The 26,713-nt window shown below is 46.7% G+C and overlaps 2 protein-coding genes and 1 long non-coding RNA gene across 7 annotated transcripts in view; 2 read left to right on the top strand and 1 right to left on the bottom strand.

Moving 5' to 3' along the window:
- The first annotated feature begins 511 nt into the window (after window positions 1-511).
- Window positions 512-16,033, top strand: PSMA3 (proteasome 20S subunit alpha 3). Its single transcript, XM_061559520.1, has 11 exons — window positions 512-626; window positions 2,736-2,818; window positions 3,695-3,818; window positions 5,526-5,627; window positions 5,812-5,885; window positions 6,508-6,577; window positions 7,179-7,244; window positions 10,442-10,488; window positions 13,106-13,173; window positions 13,928-13,992; window positions 15,467-16,033. Exons 1-11 carry the CDS (start codon window positions 606-608, stop codon window positions 15,509-15,511), a joined length of 765 nt encoding a protein of 254 aa, XP_061415504.1. The 5' UTR covers window positions 512-605; the 3' UTR covers window positions 15,512-16,033.
- Window positions 10,877-20,690, bottom strand: LOC133347333 (uncharacterized). The gene is made up of 2 exons (XR_009755699.1): window positions 20,490-20,690; window positions 10,877-12,086 (listed from the first exon to the last, which is right to left on the bottom strand). It is a non-coding gene; the product is annotated as an uncharacterized LOC133347333 (long non-coding RNA).
- Window positions 20,691-21,238: 548 nt separating this feature from the next.
- The window catches only part of ARID4A (AT-rich interaction domain 4A), a 33,356-nt gene continuing 27,881 nt past the window's right edge, over window positions 21,239-26,713 (top strand). For 3 of the 5 annotated variants that reach the window (XM_061559517.1, XM_061559518.1, XM_061559514.1), the window contains exons 1-3: window positions 21,239-21,637; window positions 24,340-24,402; window positions 25,977-26,087. In XM_061559517.1, the coding sequence (XP_061415501.1) occupies window positions 24,397-24,402; window positions 25,977-26,087 (117 nt within the window). In that variant the 5' untranslated portion in view covers window positions 21,239-21,637; window positions 24,340-24,396. The remainder of the gene's footprint in view (window positions 21,638-24,339; window positions 24,403-25,976; window positions 26,088-26,713) is intronic. The other 2 variants (XM_061559515.1, XM_061559519.1) reach the window with 1 other exon arrangement.

Below are 26,713 nucleotides of genomic sequence, written 5' to 3'. Positions count from 1 at the left end.
AAAACCCAACACAGTCATCAATAACCGCGTTAAAATTACTAAATGTAATATATACTGTTACGGGCGACGTTTCAGGCAAATACCCAAATTCATCATGGCTCATAGACTATATGTAAATGAAAGATAAATGACGCGTGGAATGAAGGACCGTTTCCCGAAACGTCTCCCGTCACAAACACCGAGTAAACGTGTTATTCGTAAGGCCGCGGCGCTAATGACGAGCCAATTTCGTGGCGTGCCACCACGCGGCTGCAGGCTTAGCGAGCCCTCTGCGAATCCACTGAATCGACGATCGATACCACCCAATGTGATTCAGATAGAATCGATTTCTATCGAACTCACATGGAATCGAAATATAAATATAATGAAGAGAACGATTCTTCGATTCGATCCGTACCAACCGAGAAACCCGACGCTTGCCCCAGAGCCAAGCGACCAATGGCAGCGCGCCGTGCCCAGCAAGGTGCCTTCCGATTGGTTCGTCGCGAGGCGCCGTTCACCCAATCAGCAGCACGCACCTTGGCCAGCCTACGTCGGGGCGGTGAAGAAGCACGCGAGACGCCGCCAGCGCCGCCTCAACAAGCTCCTTGTACCCCCGCAGCGCCATGAGCTCCATCGGCACCGGCGTAAGCGGCCCTCTCCTCACGCCTCTTCCCCTCGCCTGCCCTGTCCGCGCAGCGGCGACAGCAGCGTGCGCCTCGGGGCGGCGCGGGGACCCGACTCGCAGTGGCCGCGGCCTGACGCGCACGATTTAGCCTCGTCATAGCCTCACTGCCTCCCCCCCCCATTGATACAGCGCAGGTTAAAGAGGGGTTAAAGGTCGCGGTTGTCCCAGTGGTGGAGCAGCTCTAGACCGTGATTGTCCCTGTGGTGGAGCACTCATAGACCGTGATTGTCCCAGTGGTGGAGCAGTCCTAGACCGTGATTGTCCCAGTGGTGGAGCAGTCATAGACCGTGGTTGTCCCAGTGGTGGAGCAGTTCTAGACCGTGATTGCCCCAGTGGTGGAGCAGTTCTAGACCGTGATTGTCCCAGTGGTGGAGCAGTTCTAGACCGTGATTGTCCCAGTGGTGGAGCAGTTCTAGACCGTGATTGTCCCAGTGGTGGAGCAGTCTTAGACCGTGATTGTCCCAGTGGTGGAGCAGTCCTAGACCGTGATTGTCCCAGTGGTGGAGCAGTCATAGACCGTGGTTGTCCCAGTGGTGGAGCAGTTCTAGACCGTGATTGTCCCAGTGGTGGAGCAGTTCTAGACCGTGATTGTCCCAGTGGTGGAGCAGTCTTAGACCGTGATTGTCCCAGTGGTGGAGCAGTTCTAGACCGTGATTGTCCCCGTGGTGGAGCACTCATAGACCGTGATTGTCCCAGTGGTGGAGCAGTTTTAGACCGTGATTGTCCCAGTGGTGGAGCAGTTCTAGACCGTGATTGTCCCAGTGGTGGAGCAGTCTTAGACCGTGATTGTCCCAGTGGTGGAGCAGTTCTAGACCGTGATTGTCCCAGTGGTGGAGCAGTTCTAGACCGTGATTGTCCCAGTGGTGGAGCAGTCATAGACCGTGGTTGTCCCAGTGATGGAGCAGTTCTAGACCGTGATTGTCCCAGTGGTGGAGCAGTTCTAGACCGTGATTGTCCCAGTGGTGGAGCAGTTCTAGACCGTGATTGTCCCAGTGGTGGAGCAGTTCTAGACCGTGATTGTCCCAGTGGTGGAGCAGTCTTAGACCGTGATTGTCCCAGTGGTGGAGCAGTTCTAGACCGTGATTGTCCCAGTGGTGGAGCAGTCATAGACCGTGGTTGTCCCAGTGGTGGAGCAGTTCTAGACCGTGATTGTCCCAGTGGTGGAGCAGTCCTAGACCGTGATTGTCCCAGTGGTGGAGCAGCTCTAGACCGTGATTGTCCCAGTGGTGGAGCAGTTCTAGACTGTGATTGTCCCAGTGGTGGAGCAGTCCTAGACCGTGATTGCCCCAGTGGTGGAGCAGTTCTAGACCGTGATTGTCCCAGTGATGGAGCAGTTCTAGACTGTGATTGTCCCAGTGGTGGAGCAGTTCTCTTCTAGACCGTGATTGTCCCAGTGGTGGAGCAGTCCTAGACCGTGATTATCCCAGTGGTGGAGCAGCTCTAGACCGTGATTGTCCCAGTGGTGGAGCAGTTCTAGACCATGATTGTCCCAGTGATGGAGCAGTCCTAGACCGTGATTATCCCAGTGGTGGAGCAGCCCTAGACCGTGTTTGTCCCAGTGGTGGAGCAGTCCTAGACCGTGATTTCCCCAGTGGTGGAGCAGTCCTAGACCGTGATTTCCCCAGTGGTGGAGCAGTCACAGACCGCGATTGTCCCAGTGGTGGAGCAGTCCTAGACCGCGATTGTCCCAGTGGTGGAGCAGTCCTAGACCGTGATTGTCCCAGTGGTGGAGCAGTCACAGACCGTGATTGTCCCAGTGGTGGAGCAGTCACAGACCGTGATTGTCCCAGTGGTGGAGCAGCCCTAGACCGTGTTTGTCCCAGTGGTGGAGCAGTCAAAGCCCCCTGTTCAAGTCTGCAGCTCAAGACACTCCTTTTTCCACTGCCTACGACTACAAAATAAACGCAACTACTGTTTTTGTGCGGGTTCTTAAAAGTGTAGTCACATATAGATGATGTATATATTCCAATTGTATTGTAAGCGACGTTGGGACTGGCCTATAGGATCGAGATTTGAACAGTCCTGATGTGATTGATGGTGAGTTCACGTTGAATTCTGTCTCTTGCAGTATGACCTCTCGGCGTCGCAGTTTTCACCCGATGGCCGGGTGTTCCAGGTGGAATATGCTATGAAGGCTGTGGAGAATAGCAGGTACGCTGTGGGCTTTGTTCATACAAAGTGTATGTTGATATATACTTTTTTAACGCATGTGTTTTTACATTACCTTTGGGAATCGCCACCGATTGCCATTTAGGGGTATAAATGTAAGTACATTTTACGAAGTTACTGACAGCTGATTTATTTTGTTTAGAATGCTTGCGGGTAGCTGGTTCATGTACCACATAGAAGGAAGACGAAACCGTAAAAACTGCTTGGAGATACATAAATAGATTGTGTTTTGGGATGTCAGGTGAGATTAAAGGTTTATAATGGCCAGGTAATGAAGTGACATAGTTGCAATTTTGGAAATTAAATATTTGTGAGGCAGCAACATCAACCGAACAAAACAAATGGCTTATATTTTAGTTGCTTATGTAGGTAGCGTGTTAATTAAATAGACTTGAGAATCATAGGCATGTCTTAATGGCACTCTTGTGATGTGACTCCCATATATTTTTAATACAATACGCCAATAAAGTGCTACCACGAGAGTGCTAGAGTGGCACCCCAGAAAATAGCACTCCCATGTGCTTGCAGCGTGTGTTGTTAGGCATGATGTCCACCGCTATCCGTTGCACGTGCTGAGAGCTTCTTCAGGAACTAATGGTTCACTGAAGTATCTCCCAGTACGGATTTGCGAAAAAACGGACATTCTGTACAACACGCGGTACAACCTGAAAACACACAGCTGTAGAGCAAAACTGTGAAACCGTCCCTATGCAGTGGCACACCATTATTATCAAGTAATTTTCTCGTGCAGCTTCAACGTTGCGTCGGACTGTCCGGCCCACCAGTTGCGTCCGTGGGTTGCGTTGTGCAAGTGCGATGCCTGGTCGTATCGCCCGTGTGACTGTGGCGGATGTGCAGCACGGCGGTGGCCGTGCGCTGCAAAGACGGAGTGGTGTTCGGCGTGGAGAAGCTGGTGTTGTCCAAGCTGTACGAGGAGGGCTCCAACAAGCGGATATTCACCGTCGACAAACACGTCGGCATGGTGAGCAGTGTGCACGCTCCTGCCGGGAGGCAGGAGCCTTCCGGTGCCCGCCTGTTTCACTACTTTTAATGTTGAATGTTTTAAGAAAATTGTTCGTCTGTATGTTGAACTTCTTTCGCTCCGTACGTAGCCATCCGTGCTCATTTATCGCATGTGCATGATGCTGATACTCATGGTATACCGGTTAATAACAATGTTATGTTTTGTTTATCCAGTAAAGCCTTGCATAGTTTCAAATAGGCAAGTGATGTTTCATCCCCACAGAAATTTGTCATTTTTTTGGGATCACAATTCAAGAATCGATAATTTTCTAATTTTACCATCCCAACTTTAATGTTGTTTTTGTCCACTTTTTGTTTGTTCACTCAGCTCAGCGGTGTCAACTTTTTTCATTGAGAGCTATAATAACTAACCTGCTGAGAGCCATGGGTCACAGACATAATAAATAAAGCTGTAGGAGCAAGATGTATGCAGAGATATAAGAGAAATATATATTAGGCGTATTCCGAAGAGAAATGTAAAAAGCAGTAATAGGAAGAGATGAGGCATGGAAGAGAGAGATATATAGACAAAGCAAATGTTTACAGCACAACCCACAAAAGAGAAATCCTCATTCCCCACTGACCTCTACCCCCGGCATCATGTTGGAACTGACCAAGACTGTTCATTTAATTATTTCACACAACTGTGTGAAATTATCAACGTCGTTATATTAATATCAAAGCTGCGGCTAGCTATTTTTTAATTAAGGTTTGAGCGATGCCACCGGCTTGTTTGAATGAGTTGGCAGCTCGCATGTGGCCTGTGGGCTTTAGTGCGGACAGCTCTGCATCAGCCCTAATGCAAGTTTAGCATACCGCTTTCTGTAGGTGCACTATGACAAAATTCAATACGTTTATCGTGAGCATAATAATTGGTTTTAATCGATTAATATGTTCATACATGCCTACTCGTCTCAATACACCATCACGAGAGTCCTGTATTGGGATGGTAAGACAACTAAGTTTTTTGGGGTGTTTTACCTGTGGGAGAACACTGGAGTGTCTTGAGAAAGTGCACACACAATAGTTTATAGAGTTCTGCACGTACGGGTCACTGACCATGCTGCCATCTCCTGGCCACTTTGCGGCCCAATAGTTTTGTGTCTTCGTGAGCCATCAACCCTGGCCACCATAATCCTGGGTTACAAGTACGTGCCTGCATACCTGGCGTGTTTTGATATAACAGTTGAGAGTAGCAAGGTGAGGAGATGTAATTGAACATTTTTTTCATTTATATGGTGTTTTTATTGAGGCACGCACACAAATCCGGTACAACGCGCCGGGGATTTCTGGGGAGGAGGGGGGGGGGGACATAAAAACCGCGAAGGGAAGGGGGAGCTTCCTTGCGCTTTGCACGAGTCTCGGAATGGAGGAGAAGAACTTGCTCCATGCCCCCCGCCTTGAGGGGGTCCTCTGATGGGGAGCGGTAGAGTAGGAGTTTGTGCTTTTGGGAGAGGGGGGGGGGGGATGTCATTTTATTTTATCTTATTGTTTAAACAATTGGAAACAGCTATTTTTTGTTCATGATCTGTAGATCTCTTTCCACTCATGTTTACTGGGTTGCTTTATATTAGGGGCATGAGAGTAACGCCGTGTTTTCCCCCTACTGTGTTGAGATTCGACGTGGGTTTTGTGTGACGGCCGTTGCCTCCCTCGCTTTGCGCAGGCCGTCGCAGGGCTGCTGGCGGACGCGAGGCAGCTGGCCTCGACAGCGCGTGACGAGGCCGCAAGCTTCCGTGCCAACTACGGGGCCAAAATCCCCGTCAAGGTACAAATTCGCTCTCGCATCGCTTCGCTTCCATCGCGAGGCCAAGACGCTCGCACTGTTACTGTGATCCTTATTGCACTGTCATGACATTTTTTTTCCAGGCAGTGATGAATGTTTCCTGTACGGCATCTGTGTGTCTCCACCCCTTCCCCCCCCCACCACACAATGACCCATGTCTGTGCAGCACCTGGCTGACCGGATAGCGATGTACGCCCACGCCTACACGCTCTACAGCTCTGTTCGACCGTTCGGCTGCAGGTAACAGCTATAAGTCATCCAATATTTGCTGCGTCACGTGAGCGATTAAAGTGCAGCTTTATTTTTTTTACATTGAAAAAGTGCATTTTAAGCAAGTATTGGATGAAACTAAAGATATAAAAAAATTAATCTGAATCATTTTCAACTGGAATAATGATGTCATGATCATTATGGTCAAATGACATCTACATATTCCCGGTGGGTGTTTGGAAGTGGAATGGTATATATATACAGATACCTGCACATGGGAGTGGAACAATATTTATGCTGAAAAATGGTTCGTTCCGCAAGACCATGGCATCCTGTTCTGTCAAGTAGAGCGTCAGCTTGTGCTTACCCTTTTGTCAGCCGATATATTGCTTGTCAAATCAACAAAAAAATACTGAGTCCTAATAACCATGAGTGCAAGCGGTGTGTTACAAAGTGCGCCACCGTCTTCCTATTTATCGTTAACGTCACATACACCATCGCATCTATTTATATCGACGCTGCCCCGTTGTTTAAAATCAAGCCGAAGTATTCTTTGACCGGCGAGGGAAGCGTCACGGTCTCGTCGGGCAAGTGAGATGGTTGCGTAAATAACGTGCGACGTCTTTGTTCCTCGCCCGTTTCCGTCGTGCAGTGTGGTGCTGGCTGCGTACGAGCTGGACGGCCCGCAGATGTACATGATCGACCCCTCGGGAGTGTCCTATGTGAGTGGTCCCTCCATCTCCCACGTTACTTCGCCTCGTTCATGCACCTCGCCTCATTCTCGCACCCTCTTCACGGCAAATTCAATCCATAGGGGATGGGTCCAGGTCTTGTAAAGCTTTCTCGTATGCCCTCAAGAGTGGAATGGTGATCTTATTGATACTTAGCTTTATAAAATTAAAAATTTCTCCCTGGTGATTCCCCATTCTCCTCTGCTACCCGTGTCTGGAACTTCCTTTCCCCAACCATTAGTGTCGTTGACTCAGCCTCTCTTCAAGCCCAGACTCAAGACCTTATTTTCCTGTGCCCATTTGTGACTGCCTCTCTTATCACATAAATGTCCACCGTGTCTGTACTGTGTGTTGAGATGTGGTCGCATTTAGATGCTGTATCAATAAAAATTGTCTTATCGATTCCTACTTCTGAAAAGTGCGTTTGAGTAATAAAAAATCAGTCTACTCATTTATGCTCACTATAAGTTAAAATAATCATGCAACATTTTGCCAGTGCGTGCCGTTACGTGTGTTTTAGAAGATCCAAACATATGGCTTGGGCCGGATGTGCAGGAGTACTGTATACGTGTCAAACATCGTTTCTTGGCAGGGATACTGGGGCTGTGCCATTGGCAAAGCAAAGCAAGCGGCGAAAACGGAGATTGAGAAACTCCAGGTGAGAGCCTCTGCTACTTCTTGCTCCTGCCGATGATAGCGGTCTCAATGGTATAGCTGACGTGTGTGACATGCAGTGGTTGCCACGTTTCAAGTGTATTTTGTTTAACCGGGTGAGAACTCAAGCCTGTAGGCCGCTAACTACCGGTGGCCCTCTCTTAAGTTCGTGGGAAATGGTCCACGGAACTGTTGCAGATACTGTGATTGAGAGTCCTTTTAATCGAGTAAATTATGTTGTTAGTTCAAGGGGATCTGCGCATTTTTTAAAAGGTTTATGACCTACAGATCCAGAAAGCTTGGAAACCACTGCTCTAGTGCAGATCCTATTCCCCCTGGGCAGATTCTGTGTTTTAGACAAAGTAGCATATTAATTACCCTTATGTTTTCATAAAAAGCCACAAGTTATGGGAGTAATACGTGCCAATATTTTTTTGTATTGAGGGCGCACAGCTGCATCCGTAAGTGCTTATTAACGAAGGCTTTCCAATAAATCCATACTCTCGAATAGAAAACAAGCGTTTAACATAATTGGCCTCTCACGCTTATTGTATTTTCCTGGAAAACCTGGCAATGAAATCCCCACGTAATTGCCAGCTACTTGTTCTGCAGACTATTGCGAATGAGACCTCTGTTACCGCCACAGAGGCTTCGAGTTCTGTCAGCGGGCGATTTAGGCATGTGTGACGACGCATGGAAGTTTGAGCGAGGCTGTGCTGGCGAGTGCAGTGGTAATGATAATAGGGTTTTCCCGGTTCTGGCAATAAAACAGGTGTTAAGAAGTTAAAACACCAAACTGAAACCTTTGCAAGGAATCGTGTCTGCATTAACCACATGTACTTGTGGTGAACATGCAAACAAAACAAGCATGCTCTGACAGTATATGCATTGTCTTTGAAACTGATTGGTCCACACCAGAGACAGCTTTCTTTAGAGCTTTGTCTCAAACAGTGTTAGACCAGAGGTCGCCAAAAGGCGAACGGCACGAAGACCGTGCAGTGGTGTCCGCACCCAGCAGAGGACGTTGTTCAGCTGTCTGAGAGCTGCCGCGTGGAGCCTTTGACCTCACGGCTCCTCTGAGCATCCAGTGCTCAATGGTGCAGCACCCACCGCATTTAAATTCACAGCCAGCGTTGTGGCACTTGCAAATGCGAGGCTTTTGCTCTTGATATAAGGGTGGTGCAGCGCAACACTTGTACCTCGTAGCAATTAGTTCCTGGGTTAGATTCTTGACTTGGGTGCCTTTCTGTGTGGAGTTTGTACATTCTGCTCCCATCCCCCTGTTTGCTCTCATAGCTAATCAAAAGAACATGCAATGTAACTGGTATTAGCCAAATATTCCAATGCTGGCAAATTACCTGCAAATTACTCATCTGAGAGAGTGTGTAACATCACCTCCTTTTGAGAAAACGTACAGGACCCTCCAGAGGTTTTCCTGCATAAACAAGCATTATTATAATTGTACAGATGTCACAGTAATGTAGAATTGTGCATGTTGGCTAAAGTACAAAGTATAAAAAAATGATGACAGATGTGTTTTCTATGGGTTGCCCATTAAAGTGTTGCGGTTGAGGTGTAGGAGCCATGTGGTGCATAGCAGTCCATTGGCACTGAGTTTTATTTCTCTTGCCAAGGCAGGTGAAGGTTGTTCCAAACTCATTCGCAAGCCATTGGTTCCATCTGTGCATTGGTAGAGTGATTACAGAAATGCCAGTAGGGCAAAGAGCGGGAACCAACAACACTCCCCGGCCAGTGTGGCCAGCGGGGGTAATGTATTGGCTGAATAGGAATACATGAAGACCCTCTCTGCTTGCCATGACGTGCACTATTTATAAATGTATACTTTTAACATGCATTGAAACAGTGATAAAGTCGATCAATCAAGTATGAAATCTATAATGCGCCATAATTCAACGAATGCCGAGACGAAACCACGGATGGCAGAGAACGAGACTGCATGTGATGGGCACTAGCGATTAAGATGAGTTGGACTAAAGGTTCTGTCCAGTGTGTAAACCGCAGCCGAAAGAGGCGTGACATCACCAGCTAGCGCCCACTCCTGCCAGGTATGGCCGTTCTAGACTTGACATACTTGGCACAATGGATGTGTTTGCCCATACCGTCCCAGCTGGGTGAGTCACGTGCGTCTCGTGCCAGCGATTCGCTCTCGCTTACTCGCCGACGTCCAAGCGTCATGGCAGTGAGGTGGCTGGAATGTGAGAAAAGAGTGTGCTGTGTACAGTGAAATATGTGGTAAAGCACGCGTGTCGGGTTAGCCCGTATGGGGAAACTGCCAACAGGAAGTACTGTGTGCCATAGCCACCGCTCTCACTAGGGTTACTGATCCTCACAACAATAGGAACTTTTCTAATTGAATTGTTGCACCAAAATAAGTGCTATTTCTGTGTGGAGTGATTTTGGTTGCGAAGGGATTATTTGAGTTGGAACAGTTTTTGCGGGCTGCCATTTGAGGTTTAGGCACAGGTTATGCTGTAACAGCTTGTCGGGTCTCGCAGAGAGAGTTAAATGTGTGACAATCCTGCTGCTGTATAAAGACGTCTTGAGTCTCATGGCTGATGTGGTGCTTAGGAGCCAGAGCTCCACTACAGCAAGCACCAGAAAACCACCACTAGCAGTGGCAGAGCAAATCCTTGAATAGAACGTGTCACTTGCGCCAGCTGTGCCAGAGATGGGCTTGGCGTGAGCCGAGTGGAGCATTTCACCTCGGGGCTGTGCACGGTGTTGCCAAGCAGTGGAGTGGTCGGAGCGGTTGAGCCGCGCTTGAGAGCAAGCGAGCGGTGTGCGCGCTCCGATCATCGAGCCGCTGTCCGTTACGCAGCTGTCTAAACTAAAAAAAAACTAAACAATTTTTTTTATTTTACCAGGCAAGACCCACTGAGCTGTTTTGCTCTTTTTCAGACACGACCTGGCCATCACAAATGATAGCTCAATGAAGTGGCTTATCGTGTGGAAATGAATAGCAGCCAAATACTCTAAAAGCGTGATGTTGATTGTCAATTTTGAGGGGAAAACCGAAGAACCCGGAGAAAAATCCACGCAACCACGGGAAGAGAGAACATGCAAACTCCTAATATACAGGCGGCAGGGTTCGGATCGAAACCCACAACCTCCTGTATACCAAGTGAGGTAATTAACATCACGACCACTGCAGTCAAGTCTCACTATTCCTGTCTTCCGCAGATGAAGGAGATGACGTGCAAGGAGCTCGTGAAAGAAGTGGCTAAAATGTGAGTACTTGTTTCAGGAAAACGCATACACTTTAGTTCTGATGTGAAAGTTGCTTTTCCAAAGAGTGCCCATTGCTAACGGGAGACTGAGTGTAGTTCGACCAAGTGAATATATTTTTAAGCATTCTCAAATATCGGTTGTTGCTAAGAACCTTTGTCAAATCTGTTACCCGTTTTTGCAGACTTTAATGTGATGTCTCGGCTTAGAAAATACGCTGCGGCCGTGCTTTCCCTGAGGCATGCTAATGTTTAACCTCCTGATCCAGTTTGGGCATGTGAAATAGTTTCTCATTCAATGTGTATATATATATTTTAATTTTCACCGTGGCTCGCATTTAAATCCACGCTCGCTCCAGCCCGCACGTATAGAGCCCTGGTTGTCACCCAGTAGTTTTCACCGCTGTGCGACATTTTATTCATGAATTACAGTGTCATTGCAGTACAGATGAAAACCCTAAAACATCTTTGGATAAATAACTTTTCCGTTTTTTCGTCTTAATCTAGCCAAATTGTTAACACGGCAAAATGTTCAATATACGCTTCGAATTCTAATCGGTCTCATCACATTAAGAAATGTATGCGGCGTGCAGAAGCAGACTGCGTAACTCTTAATACCCGCCAAAAAATGTGATGCATAAACATGAAAATACATTTCAGTGCTGCATGCCTTCAACGGTTTTGTGAAGTCCACATTGTGTGTGTGCGTGTGTTGCTCCTCTTTGCTATAATTCATCAAACCAAAGTCCTTACAATTTTACAACAGAGGCGCCTTATACTTTGAAACAACCACAATAATCACACGCATTGAGAGAATAAAAATACTCTCGTTTCTGGGCATTCTTACTGCCACATTGTCGTCTGTTCCAAGAGGGGGACTTTGACAAACACTGGGCAGCATTCTCGTCAGAAAACGCGCAGCAAATGCACATGTCGTCCTGGAGTAGACATGTGGACAGCATCATGGCAGGGAAACTGGCAAGACAGCGGAGAAGGGGGGGTGCTTTTTGAAAGGCAAAGTCATAGGCATGTGGATCCAATGAGTAACCGCATGGGCTGGATGATGATGATGATGACACGCTCGCAAGAGAGCCAGCTTATATGAGAATGACAGTTCAATTCCCACAGCTGCACATTATATCTGTGGGATGCTGCCAAACTATACTGCAGTACAAGTTCAAAATTAAAGACTCATAATTTCAAACTTTGGATACTGTGCCATTGCCATAATGTGAATTACAAATCTGACAATTTACCACGATAAAATCAGTAAAATAACGGTGGTTTCCTTTGACCAATTATCCTAAAGATACACCTGATCTCATCAGTTCTTGGAAGTTAAGCAGGGTCGCGCCTGGGTAGTGCTTAGATAGGCAACTACCATGCACATCAGGTTGCTGTCGGGATGCTGTGGAGCTGCACGGTGGGCAGCTTAGCGCCGTGCAGCCAACATCCATTGTCCTGTACTTTCTATGCTCCCACATCTTCATCTCCTCGCATTCAACCCGCGCCGTGTTGGGTGGGGGGCTAAGCCAGTGGTGGATTGACAAAGAGGCTGTGCGCAATGGAGGGTTTTCTTGTACTCTTCATCTTTGGACATTCTGCAAAAAAATCCAATTAACACCAGCAAAACAAAGTGGAAGCTCTGGGACCCACATCAAAGACATGCTTGGCTCCCTGCTGCTAACAGCCAGATTGACTTGTCGTAATTATACCAATATATCGCTTACAAATTCCGCGTGGATGTTAATGTGTGATTTTTTTTTGCCGTAGCCATTTCACATTGTGATTGTCAGAAAATGTAATATGCAGTAGAGGGTGTGCATTTACCCATTGTCATCTAAAATGGCAGAATTTTCACTCATATTTGAGGATTGCTAGTTGCTGTTGCCCTTGGCACTTTGGTGTAAAATATTAATGGTATTGGATGCTATATCTTTTGTGGGAGAAAGCAGCACTGGGAAATGCTTTGTTATTTTGATATCTTGTATGTAAGGTCCATAATATAGGTTTTTTTGGGTTCGGTTGTGTCTATAAATGTGTCGTTAAACCCGGCACCACCTGATACAGCCAATTAGTAATGGTTTGTCACGTAATCAGAACATCCCAATCTGTTACTAGTACAGCACACCGGTGTGTTGGAGAGCAAATCCACAACATTTACAATGCGAGTACGAGGTTTTACCAGTAATTACAATGAACATCATCAGGCGGACAGACAGATTTGTGGAGAAATCCTCCTGTTTCGACATTTAACGGGTTTAACTAAACATTTATATTTATGCGATCTAACCCCAAAAAACCCATATTATGGATATTGGTCGCGAAAGCCTACGTGTTCAACTTGTATACTAGGTGTTCACCTCAAACATACAGCTTTATCTCAAACTAGCAGCTTAAACCTTTCTAATTTACAAATTGCTGCGCTGGCAATACTTGCATTAAGAGCCATTTGCCGATTTGATTAAAGAGGATTATTGGGCGGCATTAGGCTGCAAAAGGCACGGGTGCCTCCGCAGGTTGTGGCAACTGCTCGGAGGTTTCCGCAGCCCATGGCAAACGATCTTAACGTCCGTGCAACAGACGAACACTGATGGCACTCCCCCTCGCTCTGTCGCAGAATCTACATCGTTCACGATGAGGTGAAGGACAAGGCTTTCGAGTTGGAGCTGAGCTGGGTGGGCGAAGGTAAACGCGGCTATACTGTTTGCTCTTAACGCTCGTACGGTGCGAAACAAGTTCAACGTACATGTATGCATCTGTGGCATCCTAACGGAGGGAGGCGACGACGCTTGCAAAGAGTCGGCCGAGTTTTTCACACGTGGTTATTTTCCCCAGTGCGTGCATCATGTTTTACCGAAAGATTTAAACGAGCTTTGGCGTCTTGCATTTCACGTTAAAATCTCTGGGTGTTGTTATCGCCATTTGGTGCTGCATTGGGCGAAACCACGTAATTTTGTTTGACTAATTAGGGTGGTGGTTGATAAAGTGTCCCACCTCCTTTACGTACATTGTCTGGGTAACCACATTTCCCCGATGTATTCACATATTGCATTGCCCTGAATGTTCTAGAGTTTGATGTGCGTTAAATGTTGGTGTGCACAAAATATAAACTAAAAAAGTTATTAATTAAATTACCTTTGGGAAAGTTCATTTGTAGTTTAAATCTGCATTTATTCCTTTATTTCCTACAATAGTAATGTTTAGCACTAATGAGGGCATAATTATACTCAACCGATTTGGCGTACCAAAGGTGCATTCTCACATGAAAATGTTAAATCATACTTTATCATCAAGAAGTATCCCAGAGAAATTATATTATCACACACAATGAAAAAGTAATGTGACTGTGCATTGTAATGCTATGAGTAGTTTTGATGGAGTTGAAACAAAGATACGTTTGTTGTTCATATGAAAACGACATTGTGGCCTTGATTTGCAGTGACAAATGGCAAGCACGAACTTGTACCAAAGGACATTAAGGAAGAGGCTGAAAAGTATGCAAAGGTACGGTGTTTTGTTATTTATAACGTTTCCCTTGCAGTGTCGAGTGTTTACAAAGGTATGTTTGCATGTCTCATTAGTTGCACTTGGAGAACACTTCTGAAATCGTGCTTGTCAACAATTGTACCGTACGTAACGGTACATTATCGTTGGGCCAGTTGCGCTCTGCCGGTGCTATATTTTGTATTCATTAAAGACGTATTTCCTAGCTGTCAGAAGGATTTGGCAGCAGCGTAAATGCTGAACATTTTTGTAAATTTGTAATCATTTATTTCGTGAAGAATGTTCAGACTTGAACAGTGGTGTGTCTTGTCAGGTTTGCTAGTTTGTATTGAGGATGTGTTGCTTCTTCCCTGTATGGTGGACAGACACAACCCGAAATGCAAACATTGCTTATCTTCTCGATGTCACTCTGCTGCATGACCTGGGCTGGCTGACACAGGGTGGAGGCTTTAAAAATGAGAGACTTCAACATCATGGATAGGGACTCTTGTCATGGCTATTTTGCTATTTTGTACGGCGTTGTGAGATGCAGTTTTTGCAAGAATGACGCGATATCAAAATGTATTACTATTGTGTTCACGTTTTGTGAATCACGAAGGGTTTTACCGCACATTTAAACTCTTTGTCAGTGAAGAAGCATCACACTTGGTTGACAAACTGAGGAAACACATTCTAGATACAGTGAGCATATCCAACATGAGGGCAATTTGTTTTTGTGGCGTCTTCTTTTCGGTTGAGTTATGGTGTTAACTAGTTTGCCGCTGGGCATTTGTTAGTTTCAAGCAGAAATGTGCTTCTTCTTGGTTCTTTCGGTAAAGACACGTAGAAGGGAAATAATAAAATAATAAAACATAATAAAATACAATTCTCACGACGTTTCGGCCACAACGCAAGCAGCCGTCCTCAGGTGAAGAACAGGTCTGTCGGAAAGACAGGACGGCTGCTTGCGTTGTGGCTGAAACGTCGTGAAAATTGTATTTTATTATGTTTAATTTTTATTATTTTATTATTTCCCTTCTACGTGACTTTACCGAAAGAACCAAGAAGATGAATCCCTGCAGTAACGAAAGCTTTAAATCGAGAAATGTGCTTGTTAATGTCTTGGACTTGGCTTCCTCAGAATCGTGTCGGGCAACTAAAGTTGGGATGCAAAGAACTAAGGGGGGTATGAATAGCAACTAATTGATCTTACCATTATCGCCACAAAAAATGCCGTGAATTCACAAGGGGCATAGAGCAGTGGAGAAAGTTGCACATCAATTGAGCTTCACACATTATCTGTGTTAAGGTCGAAGTGGGATTGCATCAGTTGTGACGTGCAATGTGGACTGCTAACGCATGACCCCCTGTAACAATTTGAAGTCACCAACAGGCTGTGTTGTGGCGGGCGTTTCATCCCCCCACCCCTTGATATGGAGAAAACGTAAACATAATTTTAACGGTTGTCCCCCCCCCCCCCTCTCTCTCTGTGCAGGAGTCGCTGGAAGAAGAGGACGAATCTGATGAAGACGACATGTAACGCAGTAATTACATCACCATGCGTGGCACAGACGCACGTGTACTTTCAAGAATTAGGCTTCTCATGCCGTATTAACGTGTCCCAAATCGCATTGCAGTCAGTGTGGAGAACTCTATCGTGTCCACTGTATATACACCAGAGGTTGGTATGCAGATTTTGCAGCGGCATTTGCTGACTGACCCGTCATTTAATAGGCTGGGAGTAAATTGTCCTAAGGCTCAAAAGTACACGTTTTTGGCGAAAAGCAGACTTAAATTACTGAAATAATTTATGGCACTGTATGCATGGTTTCGTAATCCTGTGTGAATTAGGATTGTGTATATGGGATGCACAGATCAGGTTTGCTTTAGCTGACGTGTTGCCAAATACGCAGCTTGTGTGCACACCGCACATTGCGTATCTCTCGTGTGGTAGGATATTGTACCAGCATTTTACGGGACTTGTGATGGAAAACAATGACTTTAGAAGTTTATTTGGAAAAAAAACACCGCTTTTGTTACAATAAAGAAACAGTAAATTGTGCTGGGTTGTGTAAGTGTGCACATTTACTGATTTGTAGACTTGTACTTCAATATTTGAAAATTACAAACATTAAAACGATAGTTTTTCATTTATTTGTATCAGTACCAGTCACTTCGCTGTTGCAGTAAAGGCAAACATCAACTATCAAACAGCAATAAGAACAATTCAACAATGTACTACCAACAGCATTTTATCTTTTTGGCTGTAGATATACCCAGGTTAACAATGTGGAGCAGAAGCCAACAGCGTGCTATAACCACGTGACATGTCCCAGACTCCATCCTGTGGTACAATCTTACTCGACTTTAAATCTTGTTGCCCCCTTAGTTTCCCGCAAATTACAAAAAGCTCCAACTTTCCCCATGTAAACCAGCTGGTGCAAATATCCGTGTATTGCACTGCACTACTGGTGTTTTTGGTCATTTTGTTTATGGGCGATTTGACAAGTCTGCGTGTAGTCAGGTTGACAAAACATGCACAATGCAGAGGACCCGTTGTATTGTCACGCTTTGAAACGAGTATTAAACCGGGCTGTACTTTCACTTATGCGGTTGGTGTCAAATATCCCACTGGCAAACCATTAGAATAAATGTTTAATTTGTACCACGTTCAATGTTCACCACCCACTGACAGTGCAACTTCAAGGCAGTTATAATTATTATTCCACTTGTTTAACCAGAAGAGCCGCACGGAAAGGTCAAGTGGCGCAACAATTGATCTTTATGTTGAGGTTGTGAAGCAGACTACTGCCCGTTGCAATGAGGCCCAACATGTTTCATGTATTTCTCGTACAAGGGCAGCGTCCCTTTGGAAGAGATATCCTTTACAAATGTTCCATGGACCCCCACTATAAAAGCAGGTCATCGTATGCAGTCGGTGCCAAATTAAACAGGCATTTGCAAATGCCCTAATCCTTAAACATCCTGTTAAAATACTAACACGACTGAGCATTTCGTTATCAGTACATTATACAGTACTAATACTACACACACAACGGGCAATTAGATCAACAAAATTGAGCACCAAGTACAAAAGATACATCAATTTAAATGGGATTATTTTGAAGCCCCATCAATATAGAATGTATTAGTACATGCATTGGAATTATATGCAGAACTCTTGTCAAACTCCTTCTGGATGAGTGCCTCCCCCTCGATGCAGGTTTTATGACCATACTTCACCACACTGGTCAGTGCAGGTTGGCGAGGGCGCTACTGCCCTCTTCTGCACCCAATGTAGCCCAGAAGTCCGTAACACGTTATGTCGGTTGCCACCCATTCAAGTCCTATCCAGGCTCAAATCTGATTAGCTTCCGAGATCGGGCGTGATTTGAGAGATGACAGGCAGAACGATGATTCTTAAAGCACGCAATAAATACTTATTCGTGATATGCCTGTATAGCTTTAATATTAGTCACCTTTCTTGCACAATCAGCTGTTTTCACAACGGATTGGTTATACACACCATTGCTGTGACATTTAAAGCCAGACGGGTGGCTTTAAAAGTGCAAATGGCAGTGAACAGATGCAAGAGCTCCTCGGCACGAGGGTGTGAACGTCACTAGCCCGAGTGGCAAGCGTGTCACAATCACGGCTATTCTGATCCTCGGACGTCTTGACGCCGAGCCTCTCCAATTACAAGCGGGTAGCCTCCATGCAACCACCACGCCTTTATCCTCGTACACCCAAGGTGTGACGGTCCGATGTAATATGCAGCGCTGCAATTTGGATTTAATAGAAGCAGCGACTGCTTACTGCATCCGTTTATCGTGTTTCAGCAATCGCATGGATCCCATTATTGAGTGGTAATACCGCATGCACAAAATAAACAGCATGAGTAATTTGAACGGTCTGGTTCAATGCACCCCAAATACGTTAGGTCTCGGACGCTAAGCAGCAGGTGGTTAGTGCTCACATGGCAGGCTCGCAGGGTAATACCAGGTGGTGCATGTAGGCTTTGGCAAAAAGGTGGCCAAAAGATAGCACTGCAATACATTCTTGAATATATCTGTAGAGTTACCCCATTGTAAGTGGGTTTTATTGCGGGATTCTTGATCCCTCCCACATGCCAAAGACGAAATACTCACAAATAGAATTGGCCAAACAAATTCTGGGCCCTGCTTAAAGTATTGGCAGCGAGGCTTTCCTCGGAAAAGGACATTTTAATATTGCCTTAAAGTCCACCTACTTCATTCTGTCATATAGTCAAGCATACAATTGACCCGGATATGGCACTGAATAATACCCGCATAACATTACCAATTTATATATTTTGTAGTAAACGTCTTAAAAGGGTTTTGTCTACTTTAAGCAGTCATAAATATGCAATTGGGCCTTTTGAGTGTCCATTTTTTATTGTTTTGAACTAAGGAGAATAGATTATTTAAGACTAATACTTTAATGTGTAATTTAAACATTTACTTGTTTCCAATATGTGCAGTAGTAGGAATATCTCCGCTGATTTAAATCAAAAGATTAATAGAAGTGAAGAAATTTTTTGTTCTCCAACGGCCACCACTGGCACCAGGCGAGGGTGATTTAACCATCGTTATAATTCCCGATTATAAAATTAGTGATTTCATGGAATGTCAGCTTTAGCTTATTTGAAATTAAAACTTTTAAAGGACTTTTTATCCTCTTGGTTAAGAGAAGGTTTTTTGGAAGGCCGTATACAATTTTCAATTCCATCCAACTTCATATTTAAGTAACTGACATTTATTCGAATGAAAAACTGAATTGGAAACAGAACAATGTATCTTACAGCCGCATGTGTGCATGTGTACAGAAGGAGGAGGCGCCCTTGCACGTGCAGTGCTGCAGACTCCAGTATATATATATTTTACTCTGTCACGGTCCTGTTCTTAAAGCCACGTTTATTCATTTAACGTTTACATGGCCACGTGTTTGCCCTCGCGTGTTTTAACGACTGCTATAAAACGATTGGCAGTGCAGGATATGAGGGCGCCGCTTTGCCTGGACGCTTTTCACCTGGTCCATATGTACACCTTGTTTTCACTGTGGCCGCTTTACGTTACGTCTCGAAAACGAGGTGCAGTTACATGGATCACGTGGTAAACGTACAAAAAAGAAAATTCCAATGGGTTCTAAATTGGTCGGCGTGCTCAGCAATGGGGGGGGGGACCCTTTGAAGTGTATTCGGGTTCGCCCACCACCTTGACGGCACTGCTCTTAGAAAGTGCAGGCCCCGTGTGCTCACAGCGTGGCCGTGAAAGTGGAATGAAAAATTCCACTTCCATCCGGTGGGTGCAAGTTCACCGTCTGCTGGAGAAACCGAAGCAAGCGTGTGCTACTCTCGGCACACTTATGACGTTCAAGCGATGCTCCCACCTCGCGACCTCGGTGCAACATGGACTTCTGCACCGGATTACAGAAGTCCGTGATCAAAGTGACTGATACGAGTGATTTCTATAATTGAGTTGTCTTGTGAAAATATGCAAAGATTGTCGACTTTATTTGCAAGAGTTATTCCATATCTGTCAACCTACCACCTTATTACAGACCAATTCCAACCTTTATTGGTCACCCCGTGCCCTACAAAGGGAGAAACACAGACACTTGTTGGCCATATCGAAACGGCTGTTCGCCGCATGTACCTGAAAACAATTTCCCTGTACAAGAATACGGGTAAACCGTGTGGGTTGACAGCTATGGTTATTCCGTTCTGGTGTCAACCTAATGCAACTGTCATCAGCCAAGATCTTTTCCACAGCTGGATGAAGCCCCCCCCCCCCCCCCACCGTGGTGATTGTTGCACCATGCTTCACTCTTACAAAAAAAAACATCTAAAGCGGTCCAGAGGTTGCGTTTGCATACTGGGTATAGGAAACCAATTCGCCGATTTACGAACAGACATGGTTTACAGAGATATATTTCTGCTTATATGCCTATGCTTTATTCAAGGCGCCAGTTTAATAGCCCAATGGGCTAACCAAAACGCCACCGCTGTACCTGCAAACACGCATATACGGAATATTTAATCAAGAGATGAACCCCTCACGTATAAGCCACAACAAAGCTTCATACGGCAGAATACACAGCAGTAGATGTTTTTAAAAACCGCTGGACCGCCACCGTATCGGAAAGCGTCAAGTCAATGCAGCAGCCCACGCGTTTGATGTCACGGCGTAACCGCTCTCGGCACATCGCTTTCACGCGGCGCTCTGCAAAGCACTCCTCAACCCAAGAAAGCCTGTTAATACGCCGAGCGAGAATCTCAAACGAGACCGCGGTCGTCTGCCCACCCACCCACCCACCGCCCTCCCCGCCAACAGCCCAGAGCCGCGGCACGCTCCCGCAGGCCGTCCACGTGCGCATGGCCGCGTCGCGGGCGCCTCCCAGCTGTTTCCGGTCGGCGCGCGCGGCACTTCCGCCCCGCCCGGGCGCCATTTGCTCGACTTTGAGCGGGCGACGGCGAGGTCACCATAGGCGCCGCTCACCGTGAGGGCGGCGTTCCCGACGAGACGACGGGAGGAAGGGGGGGGGGCAGAGACGGCGCTCTCCTTCGTCCGCGCGACCGTTCGAGCGCCGAGCGCATCTGGGGTCGGCCCGAGCGACGCCGTTGCCGAGAGCTTGGGGGTGGCGTGCGAGCGGAAAACGCCATCTGCCGATCGCAGCCTCCTCCGCCTCCTCTTCCTCCTCCTCCCCTACCCAACATGGCGGAGGTGGTGACGTCACCTCGTCCTGGTGGGGCGGGCGGGGGGGGGTTTCGGGGCTCGAGTGCGCATGCGCGTGGGGGGGGGGGAACTTATTTACGCCGTTCCGACGGTTCTAGCGGCGGCGCGCAATTGGCCGGCGGCTCGAGCACGTGATCCCGGCAAACAAAAAAATGCAAATTGGAATTCGATTTTTGTTGTCAAATGTAAATACGGTTAGCGCAACGTTACGGAAAGTAACGTTTACAAAGAAACGATAATTTTATAATTTAAAAAATATATATACTTTTGGCTGTTTCGTGCGCGCGGGCTCGATCTCTGAAAATGGTGGCGCGCGGGGGGGATGGGAGAGGAAGAGGGGGGAGGGGCTGGCGAGGGGAGGGGCTGCGGGGGAAGGGTCCGGCGGGGGGAGGGGCTGGCGGGGGGGTTCACCAGCAGTCAGCCGCGCGCTCGTGTAGGTGGGGGGGGGCACTTTGACTTCCGGGTTAGACCCCCACCCCCGCCCCCCGCTCCCTTCATGCATCGGCTTTCGCGGCCCCGCCCCCCCGGACCCCCCCCCCCTCACCGCGCCCACGTGACCCGCAGCCAGTGTTTGGCGTGCGCGGCCGCCCGAGGTGACGTCACAGCCTCTCCCCTCAGACGAGGGGGGACATCGTTTACGAGCACTTGGTGCGGCGCTCAGCTTTTTACAAAAAATAATTTCTATTCGGCTTTATTAATAACCATTTTATTTCATTGGACACATCCACGTCCCTATTTTCCCCTCGTGTACAGGCGGGGGGTGGTATTTTTTTGATGCGGATAACAAATTCCCGCTTTGCGTCTCTTCACGCGTGGCGCGCCGCTGACGGCGGCGGCTGCTACCCTCGTCATTAACGACGACGACGGCGGCTACGAAGACGACGACGACGACGCTTGGGACACTGGCCGAGGTGAGCCAAACAGCTGCACTCACGACACGGCACCCCCCTCCTCATCACGTACGGGCGTTGCGGGGCCGCGGAGTTCAACGACGCGACCGTCGTCGTGGTGGAGGTGGTCGTGGTGCTGGTGCTGGTGGTGGGGGTCTTTGCCTTTCAGCCATTCCCTTAGACGGTGTCGGTGGCGAAGGGAGTGCGAGAGAGAGAAGTCGCCACGTTTGTTTGTGGCGGGCTCGTTGTACGTGTAGACCACCTGAGCTCCTCTTCGTGGTGGTTTCGTGTTAACTGGGTGAATGTCGGCGGGTTGTTTGGGTGGTTGCGAGTCGCGGTGGTTGCCGCGCGGTTAATGGCGCAAACAACAACAGCAGCAGCAGCGGCGGCGGCGGCAACGAGGGGAGGAGGAGGAGGTGGTGGAGGTGGTGGTGGAGGAGGTGGAGGAGGTGGTGGTAGGAGTCGTTCACGGGGAAGGAAAAGTTGCCTCTGCCGTGCATGACGCTCGCTCTTGCCCTCCCCTCCCTCCGTCAGTCGGTGTCTGTCGCTTGCGAGGGCGACGAGGGCGGCCGATTGGCGATGTTTGTGCGGGAGGTGATGGTGGATTGAAGCTGCTGATTTGCGGTGGTGATCATCACTGTTAAGGGTTTGTGCTGGTCGTGGTGGTTGTGGTGATGGTCGTGGTGGTTGTTTCGGGCTGGCGTGGTTGTGGTGTGGGGCAGCTGATGCTTGTTTTAGTGGTGCTTTGGGTCGTGGTTTGGGAGGGCGGCTGTCATGGTGCTGTGGTGCTTTAGGATGAACGGTGGTGCCGTGTTAGGGGTTGTTTTATATTATTGTGTTTGTGGTGGTTTTAGGCTGGACGCTTGTGCAAGGAGGTGAGTGAAGGTCGAGATGCCGGTTACATGGTAGATGTTTAGGAAGGTTGTTGTAGTGGTGGTTGTGTTTGTTTTGGGAATTAGTGGTGGTTCGAGCTGGGCTGTGGTGTAGATCGTTTAAGCTTTGGTGGCGATGACTGGTGTGGTTATGCTTTAGTTTGAATACTCACTCTTTGAGCAATGGACACCGACAAGCAGCCTTTACACTTCGACCCTTGCGCTCACTCGACCACCGTAGTAGTTTGGCTTGCCGCCGGTGCCACCAGACATCAGATTTGCCCTGTGCAGGCATCTAATTCTCTACGGCTGTCAATGAAACCCTCAAACGTGAGCAGGTCGCCTGGGAACTTCCCCTCCTGCTTCTCTGATTAGCGGCTCTGGCTTGCCTGGATCCGACGTCAGGTTCTTTGTGGTTTGACCTCGGTGGAGCTGCTGGACCCTTTATTGGTTTTGTTCTCTCTCTGTATAACTAACGTGTGCATGACTGCGCGTCTGCGCGGTCCATATCTCTTTTTTTATTAATAAATAAGCCGACTGGGGGTGAAGACGACGGGTTGCCGACGTCGTCACCGACATCGTCACCGACGAAGCGGAGTGTGCGCGTCTCTTATCGCGGAAGACGGACGGCATCTTTTCGCCGTCCCTTGGCGAATATAAACGAGCGTACAAAAGACACGGAACCCCGTCTCGCCTCGTCCCCCTCCCTCCCTCCTCCATCTCTCCCCGTAGCTGCCGTCCCCCCTATCCTCTTTTAACCTCACGCAGCAATTTCGACGGCGAAACCAGTCGGTCAGAGACCGACCGCCTGCTCTCCTCTCAATCCGGTGACGGACGCTCGCTTACGTAGTGAAGCGAGCTTCAAGCCTCGTCAGCTCGCCTCTCGCTTTTTTTTCTCTTGCTGTAGCCCTTCGCCTGAGTCGTGCCTCGGGTTTTTTTGTTGTGTTCGCCCTCCCTCTGGCGAGCCCGCTCGCCCGGGCTGTACAGCTCGTGCTTGTTGGCGAGGAATGCTGGGCTGAGGATGAAATGGCGCCCGCCTCGCATTGCTCAGCCCTCGCCGTTTTCTGCACATGGCCAACCAGTGTGTGGCCCGCTCGTCCTCTGATTTCCCTCTCACGAGTGCTTTGTGCGCGTGGAGTGTGTCTCGTACACGTTTTGTGTCTGTGTGGTAGTGCGTGCGTGCCTGTATTGATGTTTCAAGTAGTGTTACTGTATTGTGTTCCCCATAATTAAAGTAGGGGACCCACATCCCATGCCTTAACTTAGCACGTCAACAGCGAAGTGCTGTTCGTGTACTGTGCGTTTAGATCATTGGGTTTACATTGGTTATTCCCATTATATTAAATTAATTGCATCCGCATTGCCTTTTTCAAGTCCGTTCAGATACCTTCACGTTACACTGTTCCATCTCTGGCGCCGTTTTTTGGGTAGCAGCAAGGATATAGTTGTAGGTTGTGGTTACGAGTTTCGAGTGTATTTTACTCTACATGTACTTTGATGTTTCTATGTGTGCAGTTAGTAGGGAGTGCTCAGGGCCAGCGTGAAAGTAGAGTCCACGCGTGCCGGGGTTACCCTGCTGGTTTTTATGCCATATTTACTCAACTTGTTTACTTGCAAACATTTTGATGACCTTCACTCAGCAGGAAGGTCTTGGGTTTAGAAGTTGTGCTTCCACCCATATCACGTTAAAATGATGTGCTCACAGGAAAAATAATGCATTTTTTGGTTATCAGAATGATCGACGTATCATCGGTTATTGTTGCAGGTGCCATTTAGATTGCGTTAATTTATTATTACGATACTTTACATTCTGTTGACGGCACGTTCTGTGTTTCTACTTCCTCATTGCAGGCTCAGCTGTGACGTGGGTGGCTCCAGACGCGGTGTACCTGCCGTGAAGACGCCACAATGAAGGCAAGGATGATCTTCCATAGCTGTTGTGACCGTGTGCTTGAATGCGATGTCAGTGTGTGTCCCTAATTCGGGGACAACCCCTTCACTTCTTTTAATCACCCCCAGGCGTAAGTTGTTGGCACAGAAGACTGAAAGAAATCCTGCTTATGAACTTGAGTTGTTGCAAGAATTCATGGTCGCATCATGTTTAGTTTTCACTTTAGACAGCGCACCGTGATTACTGTAGAAGTAATGAACAGTTTTGTAAATTGAACGGTGTGGAACTGGCACAATGGTAAGAGTGCTGGATCACTGCTTTCAGTAATTCACCCTACCAAGTTGGAAAAATAATGATTGCTGGAATGGTCTAGCAGATACACGTCAACAACATGACTTAGTCAGCTACCCCAATAATTAAGAACTACAACGTGCCACTCATGTGTTTGTTACATTAAATGCAACCCATGTAACAGGCTGCATGCTTCCACAGTCCTTTGAGATGAAATTAAAATATCCTGTCCATCTGGTGTTGAAATTTAGGCCCCAGCATCACTGTTTCACTGATCTAACATTTCAAGAGCGAGACGGTGCTTATAAACTTGCTATCAGTGTATAGAAGAATGTGCCTCAAGAGTTCTGCCCATGAAATCTCTGTTTTCTTGTCTCTATTAATCACTTTGCTTAGATTTTAATGAAGTAAAATTTGTATCTGACCGAGGTTAGACTAGTCATAGCATATCCTTGTTAGATTAACTCTTCTTAGTGATTAGATATTTTTAAAGTGATAATTGTATCAATTTGTCAGTGGCATGAGCAGTGCCTATAATACATCATGTTGCATTTTAAAGTATACTTTTTCACATTTGTAAGCTTTTTATTGTCAACTCCTAATTGTGATTTGTTGCTTAAGTCGCAAAATATTTTCAAGCAGATGACTTTGCTCCACATCTGCACATTGCAGATGGTTGCTGCAATGTGGCTGTCAGTTTTAAAAGAATGCTTATTTTATACTTCTAAAAAAGTGAAAAAAAATAACTTGCAGCTTGTAACATTTGTTTAAACCTCTTATAAAGAACAAATTTTGAAATGTCTGTGCAGACACGGTCTAACTTTGGCTGCGTACATATTTGGCCATCCGTATTTTCACTCATTTAGATGATTTATTTTGTGTACACAGTCACTTGGTAATTTAGAACAATATACTTCGTAAAATAGCTGTTCCAGAATGTCAGTAAGAGGGACGTACCGATCTTTTTTATTGTGCTTTTTCTTCTTAGAAAATGATAAGTACCTTTAATCAGCTTCTTTTGTTTTCCTATTAGGTGCAGCTTTCTAAAGTAGTGGTTCTCAAAATGCATCGCAAAATGCCCATTAAATGACTGTTTTTTAATGTGGAGTGCTGTATTGTGGAGTTGGAAAGTGCATTGTGTTGCACATGATGACAAATAAGAAAAATCATATTCTTTCATAGTTCTTTGAATATTGCTTAAATATGCAACTCACGCATGAGTAACAGAGACAAGTCGGTGTGTTGTGTAATGGAGGTTGGGTGCTTGAGGTCTTTTCACATGTGAATGTCTTGTGTCTTCATGAAGTTGGCAGATGAGCCCGCCTACCTAACAGTGGGCACCGATGTGAGTGCCAAGTACCGTGGTGCCTTCTGCGAAGCCAAGATCAAGCTGGTGAAACGGCTCCTGAAGCTGAAGGTAAATTGAGATGGTTTCCGTTGTCTAGGAATGACAGCCTAGGGCTTTAATTCAACATCACAATTGCTGAACGTAGCATCGGCGATGCAGGATTATCATGCACACTTTATTTTATGAGGCAGTCGACCAGAGTTGCATACACATTTGGTTGCATACAATGTAAATATGGGATAAAAAAGGGGAATAGTTTTCTTGTATTTCATATAAATCACCTTTGCAGCATTGTGGCTTCAAATTTATACGAATAGGCATGTGCCTTTAATTGTTCCAAATGCTGAAAAATAATGTGTCATATATGCATTATGACAAATACTTAAAATAATATTCTTTAATAGTTCGAATATTGATAAATATGCAACTCAGGCATGAGTAGCAGAGACACTTTGGTGTCTATCGTATATTATGATAATCACTAATTTCGTGCGAGTCAGACAACCGTCAGGATTGTCTTGGCTGCTTTTACACTGGAGGAAAAAATACATGTCATCTTCCGTGCACTATCTAATGCATCTGCGCCTGTGCCAAACTTCTTCCGAAAATATAGAATGTTGAGCTCTGGTGGGACTGCTTATAAGTTGTGCAGTAGCAAACTCAGGTGACAGCTATTTGATCAAGTATGCTGTGAT

Source organism: Lethenteron reissneri, chromosome 25 (genome assembly GCF_015708825.2).
Source record: "Lethenteron reissneri isolate LAM-NWPU_2019-01 chromosome 25, ASM1570882v1, whole genome shotgun sequence".
Taxonomy (NCBI): domain Eukaryota; kingdom Metazoa; phylum Chordata; class Hyperoartia; order Petromyzontiformes; family Petromyzontidae; genus Lethenteron; species Lethenteron reissneri.
The sequence above is the reverse complement of the archived record's forward strand: the minus strand, read 5'-3'. Positions and strand labels throughout refer to the sequence as shown.

Coding starts and splice junctions, on each gene's coding strand:
- PSMA3 (XM_061559520.1), top strand. CDS start 606: ATGAGCTCCATCGGCACCGGC. Junction 3,819..5,525: donor TCGACAAACACGTCGGCATG/GTGAGCAGTGTG, acceptor CGCTTTGCGCAG/GCCGTCGCAGGGCTGCTGGC. Junction 5,886..6,507: donor GTTCGACCGTTCGGCTGCAG/GTAACAGCTATA, acceptor TCCGTCGTGCAG/TGTGGTGCTGGCTGCGTACG.